The sequence below is a fragment of the Falco naumanni genome, chromosome 1 (genome assembly GCF_017639655.2).
Source record: "Falco naumanni isolate bFalNau1 chromosome 1, bFalNau1.pat, whole genome shotgun sequence".
NCBI classification, from domain to species: domain Eukaryota; kingdom Metazoa; phylum Chordata; class Aves; order Falconiformes; family Falconidae; genus Falco; species Falco naumanni.
This window is the reverse complement of record NC_054054.1, coordinates 74,238,473-74,254,477: the sequence shown is the minus strand read 5'-3', so window position 1 is coordinate 74,254,477 and position 16,005 is coordinate 74,238,473. Positions and strand designations below refer to the sequence as shown.

The 16,005-nt window shown below is 43.4% G+C and overlaps 1 protein-coding gene across 2 annotated transcripts in view; it reads left to right on the top strand.

Annotated features, from left to right (window-relative positions):
- The first annotated feature begins 841 nt into the window (after positions 1–841).
- Positions 842–16,005, top strand: part of GRID2 (glutamate ionotropic receptor delta type subunit 2) — a 731,038-nt gene continuing 715,874 nt past the window's right edge. For both annotated transcript variants that reach the window (XR_005828679.1, XM_040599440.1), the window contains exon 1: positions 842–1,933. Coding sequence is in view for 1 of the 2 variants with exons in the window: in XM_040599440.1 (XP_040455374.1) it covers positions 1,846–1,933 (88 nt within the window). In the remaining variant the exon portion in view is untranslated. The remainder of the gene's footprint in view (positions 1,934–16,005) is intronic.

Below are 16,005 nucleotides of genomic sequence, written 5' to 3'. Positions count from 1 at the left end.
TTAAGGAGATGCCTTCAAAAAAAGTTCTTTCTGAAGAAAAGGGGTTGATTGACCTCTATTTAGACTTCTAAAGGGACTACCAGCTCTTATCAATGGCTTACGTAAGTTTAGGATATAACCACTATGTTGGAGCAATTCTTTGACTTCTGTGTCCTGTCTTTAGCCTGACTAGAAAAAGAAAAGTCAGAAGAAAGGGTAATAAGACATAAAGTGGGGATTTAGAATAGTTTATAGGAACATGCTTAACCTCTCTGTGCAGTTCTCTCTCTGTGTAATGGGGATAAAGTATTTAACTACAGCATGAGAAGTCTGAGGATTAATTGGTTAATGAATTCATAGTACCCTGAGCATGAAAAGTGCACTCTAAATGTTTTCCCATAGAAATTTCTCTACTACCTAAAGAGAGAGGAAGGAAAAAGCCAATTCATTGCTTTAAAGAATTGTGAGAATTCCATCAAGAACACAGATAATTAAAGTCATATTAATAGATTTTTAGGTCTTCATTTTCCCCTTGAGGCCAGGTGTCCCTGATAATTTTTTTTCCTTTTCCCCTTCAAGCAATGTCCCTGACTCAGTTGTCAAAGACCAACAAGCAAAAGTGCTCATCTAGCTTTGAACTTGATACCTGCAGTGGAGTTACAAGGTTAAATAAATGGGGTGGTGGTTGTGTTTTTTTTTTGTTTTTTTTTTTTTTTTTTTTAAGCTGAGCATAACACTTCAAAAAGATCTTCTCCCCCACCCCCAATGTATTTTTAGACTGTATGCACTCCTGCCCATGTCTCTTCCTTAGTCCCAGCTGAAGATTTCAAGGGAGATGAGCTCTGTTTTGTTTCTCCCTTGTATTGCAGATAGGGGGAGGAGGTGGTTATTAGAGAGAAGCGCGCTCGCTCTCTCTCTCCGTTTCTCTCTCTCTGGCTGATAGCACTTATCTCTCGCTCTCTCTCCTTCTCCTAGGTGATCCATTTCTAGGCAACGTGCTGGCTGGTGCTGGAGCTGCCAGCTCTCTCTGCATCCCACCAGCAAAGCAAGCTCTAAAAGCAACCTGCAGACCATCATCTGCTTTCCTCTGCCTGGCTCCGGGCACTCCTCCTCTCGCTCCTGCCCTGTCCAACCACTACCTTGCGCGACAGAGACAGCACGCCGGGCTTCCTTTGCAGATTGCTTTATTGATATTTTTTTTTTTCCTCCAGTTGTGGGGGGCAATTTTTTTAAGCGAAGGGTGTGTGTGTGGGGGGAAATCTCTGCATTACTATCTGCATTACCTTGAAGTTCACTTTGTTTTTTGGCCTCCGGGGGGGCTTTTCCTGCAGGAATCTGGTTACTGGAAGCGGGATCGCCTGCTCTCCCGGTTGCCCGCTCCTCCCCCTCGCTGAAGGCGAGCTATTTGCTGCGGGCTCCTGGGGCTTCTCTGGCCAGAGGGTTTGTGTGTCCGTGTGTGTGTGCTCGTGTGTGCGTGTCCGTGTGTGTGTGTGTGAGCGTGTGCGTGGTGTGGGTTGGAAGTTGCCGTGCAGCAGCCGGGACCGAGCGGATCCCTGGACCCGGCGGAAGGATGGGGATTGTCTGACCAGCAGAGGCGGCTGCTGCCCGCGGCGGCGCCCGGGCTGGATGGATTTGCTGCCGGCGCTCCCAGCAACTCTGGTGCTGCCCAGGAGCCCCCCGAAGTGACGCGGGGTTTCGGCGAGGAGAGGGGCGCCGGGCTCGCTCCCTGCCCGGCCGCGGCGGTGCGCCAGCCACCGGGATTTACACGCTCCTCCGGCGGCACCTCAAACTCTTGGGTTTCCTGCGCCGCGGTGGCACCGTTTGGCGAAGAGATCTGTCGTTACAAAGCCTGGACCTCCTGAGGAGATGGAAGTTTTCTCCCTCATCCTGGTCGTGTCCGTCTGTTGGACTCGAACCTGGAAAGCGGCGATTGCAGATTCAATCATTCATATCGGTAAGGGGGTGCTGCGTCTGCCGGTGCTGCTGGACACTTTTCTAGCTCTCCTTTGCAACCTTCCTTCTCTTGGCAGGCTTTCCCCCCTCCCCCCGCAGCCCCCGCTTTCTTTTATCCCTTGCTCGCTTGCTTTTTGTTTTGTTTGTTCCCCTCTTATAATTGCTTCCCACCAGGATCTTGGGCGTCCGCTTTCCCCCTACCGCTCTGGTAAAGGTTTCTTGCCGGCGGGGTATGTGCGTGCTTTAGACCTTGAGGGATTGCTCGGCCGATGATCGGGGGGGGGGGGGGGGGGCAGGGCTCGGCCACTTCCCCGGTCCCTCCCCGCAGCCCCCCAGCTCCAGCCTGCCATCCCCTTGCCCCGGCTCGCCCTCGGGCGGGGGAGACCCTGACACCATCGTGACAGCCACGCAAAGCTCCCCCCCCTCCATCCCGCCTCCCTCTCCCGCGGCGGAACAGGTGGTTTGGCAACGTGAGCACTTCCCCTCCCGCGGGCGGCCGCAGGGGCGGGGGGCTCTGGCGGCCCCGCACCCCCTTCCCGGGCCGCCATCCCGTGGCCGGGTGGGCGCCTGCCGGGCCGCGGCACCCGGGGCAGGGCAGCGGCCTTCCCCGCCGGGGTGCAGAGGGCAGCTGGCCGCGGCGGCGGGCCCCCCCTCCCGGCCGCGGCGGGGCGGCTCGGGTGATGCCCGAGCACGGCGCTGCCCGCGCTCCCAGCCGGGGAGAGGGCGCCGGGATTCCTCCCGTCTCCCGGTGTCGTGTGTTCCCCCCCCACACCGCTCCCCGTTATCCGGAGCCATCCACGGCCCGACAGCCCTCCTTCTTCCTGGTAGCGCCGAGCCCCGCTGCCGAGCGGCGTTTTGTTCCCGAGGGCGGGCGGCCCCCCTGCGCCGGCCGGGGATGCGCTGGAGCGGAGGGAGGGGAGGGGAGGGCAGGGCGCTTCCCCCGCGGCCGCTCGCCCATCTGCAGGCTCGGCACGCAGGCGGAGCGGGAGCCGGGAAACGTGGGGGCGAGCGGCCGGCGCCGCGCCGCGCCGCCCCGGGGAAGGTGCATTTGGGGGCAGGGTCCCGCCGGGGGGGTGGGGAGGTCCCCGGGGCGGTGCTGGCCCCGGTCTTGGGGCAGCTGCCGCTCTCCCTGGGGTTGGCTTTATAAATATGTCTGCCGGTGCCTGTCGTGAGGATCCGTGGCGGATTTCTGTGGAAGAGGGAGCGGGAAGAGCGTTTGGAAAGCCCGGCCGTCAGGAGCCTTCCTGCAGGACACCGATGCGCCAGCCCCCGGTGTGGCCCTCCCTCCCCCGAGCCGGGGGTACCGCTCCCCTTGGGTACCGCAACTTCACGGGGGTCACTCCTGGCGGCAGCGTGCGGCTGTATCGCATCCAACATTGCACCGGGGAGGCAGCGCTCGGCGCCCTCCTTTTAAAGGGAGAATGACTTTTTTTTTTTTTTTTTTTTTTTTTTAATGATTTCTTCTTAGCTGTAGACTGTTAAAGTGACGCTAGGAGACGGTTACATCTTAAGACTTCTTTCTTAAGAGCTTGTAACAGACCGATCGCATCTTAGGGTTTAAGGGGAAAATTTGACTGTGTAGCAGCTGCAGAGTTTCTTTGCGATCCCGGCTCCCATCCTCCTGGCTAAAGGAGCCTTGCTGGGCTAGCTGTGTGTCTTTGCATTAGCATCAAGGGAGACGATGGCTTTTCTCTCTTCGTGTTCATGACAGTTTTGTTCGTTTCACTTGTGAAATGATGGATGCAACGCATTTGACCACTGATGGATTTTATAATGCTGCCAGCGATTAGATGCAGCCACACAGTAAATCCTCATTAAAAGAAGGAAAAAGCCCAATGCAACAAAACAAAACCCCGAAATAGTTGCTTCTCACACGATGAATTTGTCTTGAGACAATTTGTACAGTTGACAAGGGGATTACCTCTTTTTTATAGACTGGTTTATGTTGCCATGAAAATGGCAAACCGGTAATTGTTACACAGAGCTTTAAACCTACTAAAATGAATACAATGAAAACAAATGACCTGAAATTAGAACTATTTTAACACTGAATGGGTAGACAACTACATATTCCAACTTGTACAGCTTGCAAATGAAAATCTGGCCCCTAGTAACACCACTGTATTTTGTGACCTGGATGTTCTGACCCTCTTTTGTTTTTTTGCACTTGCAGCAAGTAAACTTAAGTATAAAATATTTAGACATAAATAATAAAGTGTATTTATTTATGTGAGTTAGCACAAGCAGTGGCAGGGTACTCTGTGAACAAATTAACTGCAGAAGAATTCTTACAGTCAAACAAAAACCCAAAATGCTCAGTTCAGGGGAAAAGAAATACTGCTAGAGGTAGTACCGATGCTTTAGGCAACAAACAAAATGTATGCATTATCTTTTTCTCATTCTACGGTGTAAAGATAGTCAGGTGGAAAATATTCTCCCATGTTTGGGAGGGGCAGATTGTCATAAGAAAGAACATGATACCTGTGCGTACCCTTTTTCCGATAGCATGTACTTTTTCAGTACAATGCACTAACTGTCCTGCTTGCCTGCATATTATTTGATGTGTTTCCTGAACAGGGATGTTTTCTGTATCAATGTTACCAGCTGCCTCTTAAACAATGACAAAAAATGTTACAATTTAGTGAGCAGAGATTAATGACTTGATGGCAGTGGGAGGGGTACAGAGACTGTTATTTATATGTGATACTCTTTTTCGTATTTCTGTCTTCTGAATGGTTACAGCTGCTGCTTTTGATCATTAGAGCAGGTCTATGTGTATGTGAATGCACACATTTAAAAATAAACATTTCCCTGTATCATATTTTAAACATTGTTAGGGCTGCTTATCGTCTGTATGTTTCTGCTGCCCTGCTTTTATAAATAGGAACTGGCAGTTCAGAAAGACTACATTAAGCACTCTTGTGAAAATGTTGAAATGAGTCGACTCCACTGCGATTTTCCCTTACCCCTATATAAAAAAGAAAGGGGCAGGGTTACTGTGTCAAAACTCTGTAGTTCTGTATTATGCTGCTTCTCTCAGCACATGCATTGATTGAGTAATTTCATCAGCCCCACATTACTTGATTGCTTAGAAGTTTCCTAATGATCTGTATGCTGTAGGAAGAATCTGAAAGTCGTGAGTGGAATGGCAATGATTTTGTGTTTTATGAGGCTATTCAAAAAGTCGCTCTGATTTATGTAGCTCGAAAGCTCCAAAGTCTTTGAGATTAGCCACGCTGCCTGGTATTTTCTTCATACATCAGTCATCCCACACTCCTCACTCCCTAAACAGGAGTTTAGAACAGTGCTTTAATTAAGCAGGGATTAGGTGGCATTCCTTGTCAACTGCACAATTTGTGTATGCTTTGTTTCTTCTACAGCTGATGGTCTCATGCTTTTATATTTTGTACTTTGTGCTCATTTTTTTTCCCTTGACATGTGCATAGTAATACATCTGTATGTGCATGTGGATATCCTGTTGTGCCTGTAGAAACATATATACAAATATGTGTGTCTTAGGTGCAGCAAAATCACCTAGGGCAGCGGTCACATAGTACGGTACAAGAGTTTTTCCTGAATAAATGCATTGAAGTATTTAAAAAGACTAATTCATTGCAGCAGTGTGCAGCAGTAGTGCAGGCACCCTGATTACTTCAAGTATTTTTTATGTTTATCAGTGGCTTCAGTCATATACAGTCAGTTGCATACTGCCCTTGGCTCTTTTTATTTAAAATGGCAAATTCAGAGAATATATGTTATATAGTTATATGTGCTTTTACATATATTTATACATATGCTTTTAATGTATATTTTAAAATATACGTTATAATTTTTTTGCTGAGAGATGAAATTAGATCTGCTCTTCCCTTGCTCCCTTCAGCTCTTAGACTTTGCAGGCCAGGACTGCTGCATTCCTTGTGTTAGACAAGTTCCCAGCATTGCTGGGTCCTGAGCTTTGGTTCATGCTTTTAAGCTTTTCTGTACCATGTATAATAATACCAGGGCAATTCCAACATGGGGTCTATTGTTTACTACTTCTTTTGACATTGGTAGTGCCCTTAAAATGTAAGATTTTATTTTTATTTTTTTGGTAAGGGATTTTCTTCTAGCTTGGTGGCACGCATATCCACATTTCCTCTTGTAAGCTGGTGTACTACAATGCAGCTTGGCTTGTATCGTGTTGTGCATTGGTAATAGGAATTTAATTTGCTGTGCTATTGGTAAAGCCTCATTAGAAGGTATGTAGTGTATGTCACTAACTGTTCATTACAGTACTCAAACTTACGTTTTGTAAAATGCAGGACAAGCAAGCAGAACAGGTGTATTAAAAACAAGTAGATATGTGTCTATAGCGTCTCCAGATGAGTGTTCAGATCCTCCGATTTCCCTGCTCTAGAATGCACCAATGTTACTTGCTTATTTTATACTTACATACAAATGAAGACCTGGAATACAGTGTGCTGTGGCTTAGCAGCCAGTAGGATTTATTAGTAGCTATGTTCTACTTAAATGCACAGCATGCATGACATACTCTGTTTCTGTGAGTGCTACATCTTAAACTCTCCCCGAGGTGTTCAGATTTGCCATAGTATTTCAGTCCCTGCAATGTGTTTCAGTGCTAGTTACTCTGCAGCTAAAGAGAGAGAATTTTGCTTGCTGTAGATGCTGGTTTGCTATCCTCCAAGGGCACGTTTGCCATTAGGTGTCACTGCTTTCTGGAGTGTTTCTTAGTGATCACCAGGGCCTGATCGAGTCTGTTGCAATCCATGTGAGTTGCTTGGTTGACTTCAGAAAATTTTTAAACTGAGCCCATGGATTGCTGACTACAGCAGTTGTCTCCTTTTCGTGTTCTTAAATAACTCTTAGTGTTATTTCAAGTTCTTTGTCCTTGATAAAGACAGAGGGGAAAAAAAAAAAAACCCAAACAAAAAAAACCAAACCAAAACCCAACCATCCATTTTCAAGTGGTGTCCTAACAAATGCCTGACACGGCAATCGCTGCTGCTGCTGCGTGCTTCCAGATGACTACTTTTGGATGCACAGAGTCTTTATTCTCACAATGCCATCTTTCAAAAAACACACTGGAGAAAAATCTTTTAAGACTGTGACTACATAAACCTACCAACTAAGGTTCATTTAACTTAATGAACAAAGGCATTAAGTATGGTTCTCTTCCACTCCCTGGCCTTGTAAAGCAAGTGGTATTGGCAGGAGATGACTTTTGTGAGCCATTAGGTTACTCCCTAGATACAGACTTGAACTTACATCATTTTCTTCCATTTGATATATAGCTATCTATAATCTGCCATGACAGTCTGTTTTTGCTGAAATTTATTGGAGGCTTTTGCCTTTTGTGGTTTGTATTTTTACTCTTTTTCACTACTACTCCACTGCTTTATTTTTTTTTCCCCAGCACGTTAACAATGGTTTAAAAATAGTTTATGTGCAAGAGTAGTTCTATTTGGCTGTCAGTTTCTACTTACTTTCCCTAATTACCTGAAACATATATGACAGCATGGGAAACCTCTCTTCATCTACACATTCTCCAAACATAATTTGTGTTTTATATCTTCAGTGTTTAAAAAACTTGTCAGGCATAGACAATTGCTGTTTGGACTTAAGAGTAACCAATAGGAAAAGGAAACAATATTCATTTAATGATCGATATCTTGAGCACACATGAGGAAAAAAGCAAACTCTGAATACATGGTATGTAAGTATATTAAGATAAATGAGACTTTGGTATCTGCAAAATGTTGACTTGAGGTGATACACTGGTAATGAGGCAAACTAGGATACCTTTCTGCATCTGCAAACTCAGGTGTCACATGTTTGTTTTTTTTTTTTTTTGTTTGTTTTTTTTTTTAATTAGATTTGAATTCCAGAAGGAATATGTTATTATCTAAAGGTTGTGACATTGGAAGAAAACTTTGATTTCAGAGGCAGGCTTGGCATGTCTGTCAAAACCTGGGTGGCTCCACCCCTGTGCATCCTATAGGGCTTACACTCCAGTTCGTGACTCCAGTCACACTGGCACCCACCTCTGAGAGCCCCAGATATACTCATTTATTTGTGCTATCTAGAAGTGCTAAGAGGCAGGTACGACAGCCGCAGCCCAACCGTAAGGCATAACACACAGTTATGCCTGTAGCTGCTGGGGACTGGGCATGAAAGCTTTTGTTTCTCTGGGGCATTTTGTACCCTGGATTGGCTGGCTGTCTAGCAACTGGCTTCCTACTGGGCTTCTTGGATACAGATGCAATTCTTTTCCTTCTGTGATGTTATTTTTTCTTCCTGCACTATTTACTATGTCCATTAGGAAGTAGAAGTTGACCTGTTGCTTGTAGGAGTTACCAAAATGAGTTACACTGGCCTTTTCCAGAGTAACATTGACCTCTTCATTGCTTGGCTAGGCTGGTAGACTGTACTGGAGAAGGTGCGATACTGAGCTGGTGCAATGAGGTACTAAGCATGGAGTATGTGCTAAATGCATGTTACATAAGTGTGGTGCTGTGGTAGTGAAACCATCCTCAACACCAGGAAAGGGAGGACTGGGTAAAACCTGGGCACAGTTCTTGGCTGGCTTGTGCATTTGAAGCAGCACACGAAGAAGAGGAAGTGCTGTTGTCTGCCACTACAAAGTATAATTTAATTGTGTATTCTTGATATAGTAATATAAACATAAAGACCAAAGTGGAAGCATTTAGAGGAAGAATGGGTGAGGAAAAAGATGTGTATCTCACTCTCTTTCTGTACTTCAGTCCTCCCATGAGTACCAGCAGGGCAGTTTCCTTTGCTATACTTCATTATAGCAATCTGGCTTTGGTTTCTGGTTATTGTTGGCCAAGCAGTTGTGAGAGATGATGGAGTAAGGGAAACATTCTCTTGTGTCTGCAACCACTATAATTAATAATGGTTTATGTGACTTGAAGAGTTATAACTGATCTGTATATAACAGGAAGGACACAGGCTGAAACTGAAGGTTAGTAGATGAAATGTACTGGCGTTTGGATGACAGTTATGAAAACTGGCAAGGGAATGGGCTTGAAATTGTGTAGTGCTGTAATTTTGTAAGGTTCAAAATTTATATCCTAGTTTCAGTGATAATATACTTAATTCAGAGAAGGAGGTATTTTGTATTCTGTACTGCACCACAGAATGCATTTCAGCTGGAGAGTCTTGTTCCTGCTTTGGTCTGTGGTAGCTGCATCAGCTCAAGAAAGGGATATCCTGTCAGCTCTAAGTGTTGTATTAAAAAAAACAAAACAAAACCAACCCAAAAGACCACACATAGAAAGGGACACTTCATAAGAAAGGATCATACAGTAACTACAGCATTAAAGTTATAGAGGTGGAGGTGGTACAGAGACAAATACTGTAGTTTTAGTCAACTGTGAACTGATGGATTTGTAAGTGCCAGGTTAGATTTAAAGCAGATTTCCATTGCACACACTTGTTCTGGAATGATGGGGGAGTAGAGTGGAAAAAAAGGTGAAAAGGAAAAAGTTTCCTGAAAGTTATGCTGAGCTTATCTGATAAGCTATGCTGAAGAGGAAACTGAAAATGAGTAAAAAATGCAAGGAGGGGGAAATAACATATCAAAGGTGAGAGCCACTAGTTCTCTCTGTTTATTCGGGAGCTGTATAATGTTCCTTGTAAGTGCTATGCTGAATGGAAAATTTCTGAATCAGAAAGGGGAAAATGTGAAGATACATTATTTAAAAGAAGAATTGTATGTGTATTTTAACCTATTAGATAACACTCTGTGCTGAAATGCTAATTATTCCTAATTGTTATATTTGCTTTACCCATGAATAAAATATCACATATCTAATAAAAGAGGCAGTGAAAATCACTGTAAAATTCCTCTTGGAGTCTTTCATGCAGATTTAAAGGATTTAATCTCTTATTTCTTCATTTCTTTTTAGATCATTAGCTTTCTATAATCAGTTGGATTGCTAAGGCCAATATCCAGTGAACCTAACAGTAATTGCTTGTTTTGCAGAACAATTTTTTGTTAGTCCAACCATATCTTTCTCAGAGGCTTAAATCGAGTTGGTGATTTCATTATAATAATTCACTTGTAATAAATCAAAATCAAATAGCACCACTCTGCTGCTATGCAGATAGCTCCAGATGAGCAGTCCGAAGAAAGCGGAGGATGGTGTAACAGCAGACCTGAACATCAGGCTGGTTTTTGCTGAAATTTATTGGAGGCTTTTGCCTTTTGTGGTTTGTATTTTCACTCTTTTTCACTACTACTCCATTGCCTGGATCAGGCCTGGATTTGCTGTGCCTTATTTTAATATGCACAGGTATAAGGATGACTTCTCTCGCAAATCCATTTTAAAAAGAGAAATGAAAATGTGCACAGGGCAGGCTTTCCTGCCCTGGGACTCAACTCAAAACCTGTGTTCGGGACCCAGACCTGATGACAGACTGTTTATAAAGTGTGCAGGAGCTCAAGTCTGACTGACTGCCAGTTGCATTTAGGCTCCCGAGCTGTTGAGATGTTTGAAGATGTCATTTGTCTTTCTCAGGTGACAAGAGACTATTGCACAGTTACCTCACTGATTGCAACCAGTATTAAAAGTTGTCTGGCAATATACCATGGGCTGAAGGCACACAGCAGGGACATCTCCAGACCAAACGCTATTAAGCAAGGATATTTGTTGTTGTGTACCCTTTGCCACCTTGCAATCTTTATGGTGTTCAGCTTAAACATTTGAGAATGTTTTTAAACCATTTCATGTTCTAGAGAGTTGCTAAAAGGAAAAACAGAGCAGAAAGCATCTGGTTCTCACTGAGCAAAGCTGCTTGTAGAGTCCTGGCAGTGTACAACCAGTGTAGAGTATGGACTGTGTGTTACATGGCAAGTGAAAGGCGATAGCTATTATTGGTCTTATTAAAATACACATACTTTTCCCTTTCACTATTTTTATTCATTTCTCTCTCTCTCTCATATTCCAAGTTCATGGCAAGCAATTGTGATAGTTGCTATGTTTTATACTCTTAAATATCTGATTGTTTTCTGTCCAGGAAGAATAAAGTTAAATGTATCATAACACAAATATCTGTTATTTGGACAGATAAAGCTGCTTTTTATTTCTTTAGAATTCCACTTATTCTGACCTCTTTTGAGACAAATATTCCCCAAAAGTTGGTTTTCATGCTTAGGACTAGTCTTACTTCAGCTCGCCCTTTTGTGAACTTATAAACCCAAGCAGTATTGAAGTATATCCACTAATACATTTACTATAAATATCTTTAAAAATGTACTACTTGGCTACTACTTAAATTTCATGTTGCATGCTACAGTGATGGGGTATGTATTAATGTATGCATATACAATATATAAACACACACTTTTTCAGTATTCAGAAGGAATATTCTTTTGAAAATATTTGACTGGATTTTTCTTTAATTTGGGATGACTTTAGTTTCCACCTAAGTAACAACACAGAGATTTGGCATGCTTTCTACTTATAGGCACGAAGTCATAGCGTGAATACAAGTCGTGAAATGGCACCCCACTGTGCTAGAAGCTGTACAAATATGAAACAAGAAGTTGGCTGTCAGAGGATTTGAAGATGAAGTAGTAAAAGAGGGCTTGGATCTCTGCAACTCAGGCAGTTCGTACACCAGGAGACAAAGTTGCAAACCTTTTGGTGTCTTTTGAGAGACATTTTCATTCATTCATTCGTGTTTGTGAGTGATCCGTCTGGGTGCAAAGGAATGAACGCAGGTGGATATGCCTACAGGGATGTCCTGATAGGGACTGGCAGATGCAGAGTGGCTGATGTCACTATTTCCTGGTCTGGGACACGTGATAACAACCATTACAGAGCTGTGAGGCAAGAGCGTCGGCAGGAAATGAAGGCCAGCAATGTGTGTGTCTAATCATTGCCTACAATGCTTTATTGCCAGTAACGTTAGTTAAATTGGCAAAATAAAAATGGTCATCAGCTGCCAACATATTGCTCCCTGGCTTCACCTAGTACAGGACCTAATGTGTGGTTATGCACATGCACGTTCTTTCTCCATCTCTCTTGTTTAAACAAATATTTCATAGTACAGTTCTGGAAGATATCTAGGTAGAAAGAAAAGAGCCCTTTTTGGGAGAGCCAAAAAAATCTATGTTGCAAGATGCCCTACTTTGTTTAAAAGATGTATTTAAATACAATCAGTGATTCTGAAAGCATTGCAGCCTCGTTAGCTAGTCTCACGGAGTGTCTAGAATGTTACTGAAGTATTATTGAAACAATCTGGAGGAATGGTTTTCCAACTCCTTGGAGTAGCCTTCCTGTTACAGAATTGGATTGCATCTGGGAGATAAATGAGAAACACTCATCTACTTCAAAAAGTTCTCTTACTTTTGCCAGTGCTGCAAAGAGTATAGGGACTATGTCAAATAAAATGGTTGAGGGGAGCGGGCAGAAGAGCCCGTCCTGTATATAATGGACAAGGAATGATCAGCAGCGCTTGGTGTCACTGTCACGGAGGTTGGTGTCTTAGGGCCACTGTTGGTGCCGCCGTGTCTAGCTGCAAGGAGAGGAGGAGTTTGCAGGTAAAGGGCAGGATGAGTCGGTGTGAAACACAGCGTCGTTGGGGGCTTCTCTGCACCAGAGAGGCTCTGGGAGCAGGAGTATTGTGGGGAGGGGTCTGGGTGGAGCCTTCTACGTGGAAGTTTTGGAAGGGGCTTGGGAGGGTTGTGGTTAGCAGTGCTAGGAGTTCGTTCGGTGGAGGAAGGATGGAGGAAACATTTGGAGGGGGCTAGCCTGAGTGATGGGCCAGGCTAGCTTTGTAAGAGTACAGGACGCTTCTAGGGAATAGCATGTATATGTGGGCTGGAGACAGGGCTCTAAACGTTTGGGACAGGCTGTATAGAGGAGGTATATGCATGTAAGGAAAGTTGGGAAATCCAAAGGAAGGAGGCACTGAAATGGCCCAAATATTACTGAAAAGAATAATAATATAATGCAAATGATGCTTTGAGAACTATCTATCTAGATGATAATATTAAGTTTTAAAGAAACTAAATTATAGATTAGAAAATGGGATTGTTTCTCCCTGTCCAGCCTCTACAGTTTTATTGTAAAACATTTGATTTGTGTGGCAGATCTTAATATTTTTTTTCCCCTTTAGCTGATAATTATACCTGGTTACTTTGCCGAAAAGCAAGAACTGTTTTATCATTGTATTGCCTAATACCATTGTACACAGATACAAACGAGTACTTAAGTTCCGTCTTCTACCCCTCTGCTCCTGATGCCAAAATGGCACAGAGTAACTGCTCAGAGACGAATTTTGTCTTTAAGCAGCAAAGGTATTTATCTCATGCAACATTGGGGAGCTAGCTGATTTGCACTGGACAAACTAGCTCCAAAGCTTTCAGTGAAAAGTTAGGAATTTTTTTGAGAGGTTACAACATCTTTACATACATACTCATTTGATTTTGACACCTAGTCACTCCATTCACAATAGGTGGGGTCTAGGTGGAGTAGACTCTTCATTTTTCTTTGTTCAACGATTTCCTGACTTGATGGTCTCCTTATCTCCTTCAGGTGTCCACCTTATCTTTTCTAATTATTCAGAGTACATTTCTCAACACAAACAGAGCATCAGCCAAAGCATTGTACCAAACTCATCCTGACTACTCTTTTTATTTTAAGACCTTGTTCTGTTTCACTCCCAGGATAACTTCGAGTGTATTTTACCTCCCTGTGATTTAGCATTATCCCTCTGATTAAATAATCTTCCTTTGCTTCCTCTGTGCAGCAGTTTATGGCTGGTCTGTACTGTGCTTCTGTGTAAGCTCAGCTTCAGAGGCTGGTGGGTGGGAGGAAGGGATGCACATAGCCACAGCTTCTGCTCTATTGACTTTTGACCTAATTTAGGAAGGAAGGAAAGGGAAAATAATGTAGCACACTTCTGGTTTCACAGCCTGTTGTGTCTTTCATGAAGTGTGAGTGGGAGCTCTAGCTTTCTCCTCATCTCGAATAGCTGCATAGTTTACATTAAAAATCAGACCTCTCTTCAGTGGAGCTCCGGAGTGGTGAGTGGATCTGCTTTCATGCTTATGTTGTGGCATATGTCCTCATTTGGGCTGTTGAAGCTAAAGTCTGGTTTTCTGTCAACATCAGCCTTGTCCAGCCCCCATTTATAACAGGAAAGGGGCAGCCACTGACTTATATTTCCTCTAAAAGAGACACAATAAAAGCTGGGGATAATAGCTTTTTAAATATTTTTTTTTTTCTGTTTGAGATCAGTGATCTCTAACAGTAGTGAATGATATATGGGAGGAGGAGGTAAATACTTCCTCAGGGGAAGGTAGATAATGATAGCATTCAGAAACTGCTATTGCAGAAAATCATCTGCAGGATTTAGGAGTGGAAAAAGAAAAAATCCCACAACTGTTCATTAAAATACTGTAGGATTTTTTAAGCATTTTTTTAAAGGGATGCATTTCCCCCCCCCATTTTTTGTAAGACTGCCAAATGTCCCTGAGGCTAGAATTAATTGGCTCTTTGTGTTGTGTCAAGTAAGGAGTACAACTGTTTTCAGAAAATACTAGGTTTATAGACTTCCGTCCAGAACATGAAAGGGACAGAGAGGCTAACTTTATATAAACAAGGTCCTTGCGTCATTTTGTACCACTAGCTTGGAATCATAAATAGAATATTGAAATTGTTGGTGCTGGTGCTTTGGAAGCAGTTAAAGTTGTCCCTGTAACCCACATGCCTTCATTCTGCCTAACCCTGTCTTTTAGAACCAGCGCATGCAGTTTTCTTTCCCTCTCACCTCCAGGTGTCTGTGGTGAACAATCGAATGCCTGCTACCTAGGAATAACCAGCATTTGGGTTATTCCTGGCAGTTCCAGGAGTAAGTGCCATGGAGAGGTCTTGTATTGTTAGTGTTGCTTTAACAATACGACAGAGGTTACTGGTTGCAGTTGGTTTCACAAATTCCCACTGACCATTTTGGTTTTGAAGGTATTTTATTATTTTTAACACTGCTGTTTCAAAGGCCGCTTCTCACGATGGTTTGAAGTCAGTGGGCAGCAGCAGATGTAGATGTAAGCTTTGAAATCGTTCTTTTATGGAGGGGTTTGAAGAGTGTGTCTTGGAGCTGTTGCGTTAAAATTCCAAAGTGTTAACTTAAATGTAATAATGCTCTGACAAAGTGCTACTACCATCTGCCAGTGAGGATTAGTACTATTTAAAAATCTCCATAATTTCCAGAAAGAGCAGAGGAGCCATGGCATGAAGAAAAGTCTAATTTAGTATTTCAGTTCAAGGAGTCACGAACTCTTTATGGGAACCACTGCCTGCGAGAGATTGTGTGTCACACTCTCAGCTCACATAAAAAAGTAAATATTTGTGGTATATGACTTAGAGTGATGCCTGCTTCTAACAGTTTTGAGCTTGGGCCCCCAGTTTTTCAGCAGAATCCTTTCTATTTAAAACCACTTCTCATTCACATCACTATTGCAATTCAGTGGTAACTCCAAATACAGTTGGTATGGCAAAATAATAAGAGAATGTGCTCACCAAGGGTATTTAGAAAGCTCCATTCCTTATTTAGCTCTCGTGGACTGAGAAAGAGTCCTTTGCTTAATGTTCCTATGGGGTTTTGAATGCCACAAACACTCAACCCTTTCTGTACGTGAAAATCTGTCTATGCTTAGAGAACGATCAGCTGCTGGAAAAGTTCTTGGTAGCAGATGATCTCCATCCCCAGACCTCTCTCAGCTGAACATGCAGAAGTAATTCAACATCTAGTAAGAAGAGTGTCAGACCAGTTTCAAACCTATTTCAAAACCCAGTGTAACTTACTGGTATCTGTTAGGAAATGCTTTCTATGACAGTATTAAGGCTGCTTTACTCATATTAACGAACAGCTAAAACTTGGAGAGTATTTAAAGAAGGGAATGAGAACAGAAATCTAGTAATGACCAGCTATGTGTATGTAGTCTGTTGATCGCCTAGCTTATGAAGGATTGTGGAGACCCATATTAAATGATGTATTTTATAAAAATTTCAGTTGAGAAGAGAAAGAGTGGCCAACCTCAAG